Below are 7,562 nucleotides of genomic sequence, written 5' to 3' on the forward strand. Positions count from 1 at the left end.
TATAAAAGTAAAGCATATCAATATTATCGCATATTACAACACGTAAAATGGTACCAAAAGTGACTAGTATTCCATACACATTCAAATTCAAAGCTCAAACCTTATTAATGGTGAGTCATATTATACGAGAATTGTTGGCCGAACATAATTAAATAAAATAAAATGCTTGTTTTTTGTTGAGAGAAAAATATAACATGCTTTACATTCACACCAATTGATTAATTTGGCCCTATGCAGAAATACATATTAACAGGCTTTCATTCATACGCATTATTACATATTGGCATCATATTTGCTTAGGAATTCATGTGAATATTTGTTTAATCTTGACCACTCATTTGGGACGACAGGTTGTTTGATTGAAGGCAGCTTCAAACTGACTGCTTAATTGGTTGACAATTATGCAAAATCATTTAATTTAAGTGGATGAATAACAATTTGTTAGTAATTAATTAAGCCAAACGAAGATTATGGTGTTTAGGTTATTAAAAAAATATGAGGACGACGAAGATGACAACGATGACGGTGAAAAATAACGTTTTCGCTAGAGTGTGTGAAGTTTAGGGTTGAATATTAAACTTGTATCGTTCATATAATATGATTAGCGAAAACTTTATACTTTGCTAAGTTAAAATGGTTGACAAAATGCTTCAAACCCTAAAGAATGAAACAACAAACAAAGTATGATCGGGTTGACGATGCAAACAAATGTGCAATCCCATCACATGAGATCTAAAACAAATAGTTGAAAAGAAAAGGTCCAATTTTGAATTGTTCTTGTATAAAATAATTAATTTGTTTGTTTGTTTAAACCCTAGATTAATACAAATGAGTTAGTAAATTAATTCACCAAATATTGCCCTGGACTGGATCGGTGTTGCTGCCGCTACAATTTAATCTTAGAACAAATTTTTTTTTTTTTTGAGTGAAATCTTAGGACAAATTAAGGGGGTGTATTCAATTGAGATTTTGAGAGATTTTCATTCTTTTAATGAATTTAGGGGTATTCAATCAGGATTTTATGTGATTCTCTGAAATTCAAGGTGTATTCAATTAGAATTTTAAGATAGTTTATTAAAATCCTTAGAAATCCGGATGTATTCAATTAGGATTTTAAAGAAGTTTATAACATTCCAGGTATATTCAATTAGAATTTGATTTTAAAGAATTTGACAAAGCTGAGGAATTAAAGGGAATTGAAGAGATTTCGTAGTGTATTTTAAGTATCCACAAATCTCACACCTTCCTATGAGATTTCGAAGGAATTGAATCAAAATTTTATATGGAATCTCTACAAATCAATGAAACTTCATAAAAATTCATGGATTTATAAATGTATTAAAGTCTCTCTAATTCTCAATTGAATACACCTCCTAAATTATATGATATGCACAACATTTTGAGACAAAGTGGAACCCTACCTGCTCCAAAAACCAATCATCAAATACCCATCACAGATCTCATGTTCACACAATTATTTCACAACCGCAGCTGAAATTACTCAACCTTAAAAATAAGCATCAAAAAGTTCAATTTATTTCTGGCCAAATAAAAAAATCTGAGAAAAAAAAAAAAACTTTTTATGTTTTGGTACCAGATTAACATAATAAATTAGAAGCATGGCCGCTTGATATGAAACGCTGAATGTGTGGCCAGTTAGAATTAAAGAAAAATATAGCTCTTAACGTGTACACCGTTATATAGTAAAAAATGGTTTTTAAAATCATGAACAAAAGCAAAAAATAAAAAAAAAAAACTAAAAACTAAAAATTTTAAAAACGCTAAACACGGCGGTGCCAAAAAATAAATAAGCGCCGGGTCCATTTGGCGGAGGGGAAAAAACGCGTTCAAAAAGGTAGTTGGGCCTTTTTGCTTGGGTTGCATTTTGGAAAAAAATGTGTGAGGTGCAGTATGGTCTTTTCACCCAGTTCCCAACTGGAGCGCTTTTGCGGTGGGCGTAGACGCGTACATGGACGCGGTGCACCACACGAACGTGGGACTCTTATCAACGCCGACGATCCAGCCGGGCAAGACGTGACGCGTGGCCCCCAGGAACACACAGTTGCCTTGGGCGTGGTGAATGTGTCGCTATCTGGAATTTTTTTAATCCTCTGTCATGGGCCCCACCTACGTGCTGGAGAGGGCGAATCGGAAGAACATCACTGATGGTTTTTAACCATCATTGGTGATCGTGCATCAGCATCAGCTGTGATAAGGACGCGTAGCATCGTGACATTCATGCATTGCATTTGCATGGCATGGGATTTATCTTTATTTCAAGTAAATTTCAGATATACCCTTCGCTGCTAAACTAAAAGTAACGTGTGTGTGTGTATATATATATATATTTTTTTTTTTTTTTTCAATTGGCGTCATAACTCCTTTGGATTACATTAGTCCGGCCACTAATTTTTTTTTATTTTTTATTATCAAATGATAGATTTGTTAGATTAAAGAGTTGAGAAAGTTTAAATTCACGTCGTAGAGTAAGGACAAAACTCATCTCTATCCTTATGGTAGAGGACTACTTGCCACCATTTATATTGCATCAATTTTTACCTTAATGAAACGTGGCAAGTGTTGCATTAGAGTTGGAACTTAAACCACTAATAAACAATTTGTTGTCATAACTAATTTGTTTTAATTATGTACTTTATTCTTAGACTTTTTTCGCTATCTTCGATTTATTTTTGTTCATATTTAATATAGACATGTATTTATTTTCTTTTGAGGTCACGTGGAAAATACTTCTTCATCAAAACAAAGACGAAAATATAATGCCACTATGACATTACAATATGAATTATGAAAAAAAACTAACAAAATGCAGATGGTAAAAATGAGATTGTTGTAAAAATATAGTTATGATAGAAAAGCAGAAAAAGAAAAGCAATGGTTAACCGCTATTTTCTACTTAACCAAGTTAAGTGTAAAAACGCCAAATCGTTATCCATAAAACAACAAAAAAAGCATTGATTAAGTGGTATTTACTATTACAATCTGACATAAAAGTTTAAGTACCGTTTTTGTGACGTTAGTACTATCTGCACTTTTATAAGGAAAACAATAATTTAATGATTCAAATAAAATTACGCAACAATTTAAAGAATTGCACTTCGTTTAACTGAATCGTTTCCCTAAGAATATACACAAAAAAATGACAAATGAAAATTGTGAAAGTGATTTGTTGATTTTATAGCCAACTACAAACTTTTGTGGCCGCTTGATTAAGAGACAAGGATCCAGTGCGCTCCTCCAAATTTACCAGTGTCGGCCCGTTCCCGCTCCTGAACGGTGGCCCCCAACCCCCCGTGATGAGGAGAAACTCGGAAATGAAAACGCGCACGCTGATAGTTACGTAATTTCACACACGTTACTGGAAGTTCATCTACTCCAAGGGACTCGTCTGTTCGTCTGTTTTGACAAAAACAACCTCCACCCCCACCTGCATAATAAGTGGAGTCATTCAAATCTCTTCCCCCACCAATTGCTCCAAAATTTTAACATCTCGTGATACAGATGCCAAATTATGATTCTTGTCCCTACAATTTTATGAAGTTTCATTTTAGTCCATGTAGTTTCACTTGTTTACCTCGCATGTATTGTTTACATGTTAATTTGTTTCATTAAATTGCACACTATAAGCTTCTGCAAGGTTATGTAGCTTTCTAGCGTGGCACGACTCTCGTCACAACCTCACGTGGTGACATCCAACAAAACTTATGGATAACACTAATCAAGTGATGTAAAATACATGCGAGCATTGTTTTTCATACGTAAGTCTATATGGCGTTGATACTATTAAAGAAGTTGAAATTTTCATTTCAGAGCAATTGATAATCGACAGAGACATGCAAAGTTACTTAACTATACACAGTTTCAAAAGCAACAACCGGAATTATAATAAGTAAAGTGAAACTTCCCTAAAAGTATAAGAATCAAAATCAAACTTTGGGTATGGCCATTACAAGCTACCAACTCCCCCCTAACAACTTCAAATTGTGTAAGATTAGAATAATTATTGTCCACATTGTTAATAAACCACCCAAATGAACATATTTGCAATATTTTTTGAGATATGATATCCACACACCTTTTTAGTTTTCGACCGTTAGATTGGATGAATCAAAGAAAATCAACGAACATAAATTAACAAAAGATGTGTGAGAAGTAAAAAATGATGTGCGATAGCACTTCCTATTTTTGTAATGAAGTCTATGACTTTATTCCAAAACTTTAGCTTGCATAGGGAGTTGAATAATGGGAATGGGATTCTTGAAAAAAGAATAAAAAGGAGCCAAATTGATGGGGGGAGAGAGAGAGAGGAAGAAAGAAAGTTAGTGAGAGAAAGAAAGAGAGAGAGTTTCTGGTGGGCTTTGAGCTGTGATTTAGCTGTCTTTTTTATGTGTAATCTCTCATTCTCTCTATCTAACTAGCAGTAGAGAAACTACAAACAAACACACTTCTCAAAAAATCCCTAGAAATCTGCCCCCCGTTCCTCCTTCCCCCTCCCATTTCTTCCTCCTCTCTCAGATCTCACGGTGCTCCAAAACCCCATTTGCAATCTCACCTGAGAAATTAAGAATTAAATTTTTTTTTTCTAATTTCCTCTTTCTTATTTGGGTTCTTAATCTTTCAAAGAAATTTTAAAGTGGCATTTGGAGATTCAGATGTCTGGTGTGAGATGAAGAAGAAGACCACCACCCTCTTCCACCTCTCACTCCTCACTGCCCTTTTCCTTGCCACGTCATCACTCTTCTCTGGTGCTGCTGCTCAGGAGCACCGCCGCAGCAGCCACATTGTCAGCCATGGACCTCTCTCCGACGAGGAAGCCCTCTACATCAAGCACCGCCAGCTCCTCTACTACCGCGACGAGTTCGGTGACCGCGGCGAGCATGTGACGGTCGACCCCTCGCTGGTCTTCGAGAACGACCGGCTCCGGAACGCTTACATAGCGCTGCAGGCGTTGAAGCAGGCCATTCTCTCCGACCCGTTCAACATCACGGGCAATTGGGTCGGATCTAATGTCTGCAAGTACACTGGAGTTTTCTGCACCAAGGCGCTCGACAACAGAACGATCCGGACTGTGGCGGGGATCGACCTCAACCACGGCGACATTGCCGGGTACTTGCCGGAGGAGCTCGGGCTGCTCACGGATCTCGCATTGCTCCACATCAACTCCAACAGGTTCTGTGGAACTGTTCCTCACAAGTTCAACCGCCTGAAGCTGCTGTTCGAGCTTGATTTGAGCAACAATCGGTTCGCCGGAAAGTTCCCTCGGGTGGTTCTCCAGCTGCCGAAGCTGAAATTCTTGGATCTGAGGTTCAACGAGTTCGAAGGGACGGTGCCGAAGGAGCTGTTCGACAAGGACTTGGACGCCATTTTCATCAACCACAACCGGTTCCGGTTCGATCTGCCCGATAACTTCGGGAACTCGCCGGTCTCCGTCATCGTCCTCGCCAACAACAAGTTCCACGGCTGCGTTCCGGCTAGTTTGGGGAACATGTCAAACCTCAACGAGATTATCCTGATGAACAATGGATTCCGGTCGTGTTTGCCGCCAGAGATTGGGATGCTGAAGAACTTGACGGTGTTCGACGTCAGCTTCAACCAGTTTCTGGGGTCGCTACCGGAGACGATTGGAGGGATGGTGAGCTTGGAGCAGCTCAATGTGGCCCACAACTTGCTGTCGGGGAAGATTCCGGCGAGTATTTGTTCGCTGCCGAGTCTGCAGAACTTCACTTACTCGTATAACTTCTTCACGGGTGAGCCGCCGGCGTGTCTGGGACTGGCTGGCTTTGACGACAAGAGGAATTGCTTGCCGAATAGGCCGGCGCAGCGAACGGCAGCGCAGTGTAAGTCGTTCTTGTCGAAGCCTGTGGATTGTAGTTCTTTTAGATGTAAGCCTTTTGTTCCGTCTTTGCCTACTCCCCCTCCGCCTTCGCCTCCACTTCCTATGCCTTCACCGCCGCCTATTGTGGTTCCTTCGACTCCCCCTCCTGTTTTACCCCAATCTCCACCACCGGTTTACTCTCCACCTCCACCACCTCCACCACCTCCAGTGTTGTCACCACCCCCGCCCCCACCACCAGTTTACTCACCACCCCCACCACCACCCTCACCACCACCACCTCCACCTCCGCCTCCCCCTCCACCCCCACCATCACCATCGCCTCCCCCTCCACCTCCACCTCCACCTCCACCATCGCCTCCCCCTCCACCTCCACCATCACCATCACCTCCTCCCCCACCCCCACCATCACCATCACCTCCTCCCCCACCATCACCACCACCTCCAACTCCACCAACGGTATCGCCACCCTATTGCGTGCGGCCCCCACCACCTCCACCACCGGTTCCATTGAGCTCTCCACCTCCACCTTCTCCTTATATGTACTATTCACCCCCACCTCCACATTCACCACCACCCCCACCGCATTCACCGCCACCACCAATATATGTCTATCCATCACCGCCACCTCCTGGACATTCCCCACCTCCCCCAGTCCTCTCACCACCGCCACCACCACCACTTTGTATAGAACCACCCCCTCCACCTTCCCCGCCACCATGTATTGAATATTCACCTCCCCCTCCACCTCCTCCCATTGTTTACTTGCCGCCACCTTCACCCTCACCCCCACCACCTCCTCCTATCTATTCTTCTCCACCTCCATCAGTGTACCAGTCCCCTCCCCCACCATCCCCTTCACCGCCTCCCCCTGTAGTCCAATACCAATCACCACCACCACCTGTTCACTACAATTCCCCACCACCACCATCCCCATCACCCTCAATTCCATGTGAAACCCCACCATCTTATCCATCACCACCACCACCGGTTCACTACGGTTCTCCACCACCGTCAATTGTTTATGAAAGCCCACCACCTCCCACTCCTGTATATGAGGGCCCATTGCCACCCATCTTTGGAGTTTCTTACGCGTCTCCTCCGCCACCACCCTTCTATTGATTCTTTTGAGAATTTTCTCCTCCTCTAACCTTTCCCGGAGCACAATCACCAAAAACTCAGCAGTCCTTGTTCAGAGTCACGGCTCCTTTTCCCTCCCCCGCACCAACATTTCTCTCCCTTACGGGCAATTCTCATCGCTCGTGTAATAAGCATAAAAATTTGAGATTGATGCAATTGTTGGAGTCAATCACCATATTGGCAACGGCAAACCAATGTCTGAAGAAACAGAGAAGAAGAGGTGAAAGCATAGAGATGTAATATCAGTATAGAGAGAGAGGGGTAAGAGGAGAAAGAAAGTCTCTCCGTATTTATTTGAAATTGTTATGGATTATCCATTCGATGAGTTGTGGAAAATAAAATTGGCAGAGAAAGTAGGTTGCAGAGAATGTTTATGTATAGGAGATGCATTTCGGAGATCATAATTCAGGCTACAAACACAGCAGCACCACCTCCTTCCGCCGCTGCTGGGTTTGTGGTGGGTTTTATTGTTTTACTGTCTCTATTTTTTTGTTTTTTTTTTCATATCATACTTTTGTTTCTTCTCAATTTCCAATTTCTATATTATAATCCTGAACATTTTACTTGTTCT

General features: G+C 41.4%; 1 protein-coding gene across 1 annotated transcript; it reads left to right on the forward strand.

The window, feature by feature from the left end:
- Positions 1–4,297: 4,297 nt before the first annotated feature.
- Positions 4,298–7,562, forward strand: LOC103943845 (leucine-rich repeat extensin-like protein 4). The gene has a single exon (XM_048586074.1). It carries the CDS (start codon positions 4,685–4,687, stop codon positions 6,971–6,973), a length of 2,289 nt encoding a protein of 762 aa, XP_048442031.1. The 5' UTR covers positions 4,298–4,684; the 3' UTR covers positions 6,974–7,562.

This window comes from the organism of the source record quoted next, unplaced genomic scaffold (assembly GCF_019419815.1).
Source record: "Pyrus x bretschneideri cultivar Hongxiangsu unplaced genomic scaffold, Pyrus_bretschneideri_v1 Contig1, whole genome shotgun sequence".
Lineage (NCBI taxonomy): Eukaryota > Viridiplantae > Streptophyta > Magnoliopsida > Rosales > Rosaceae > Pyrus > Pyrus x bretschneideri.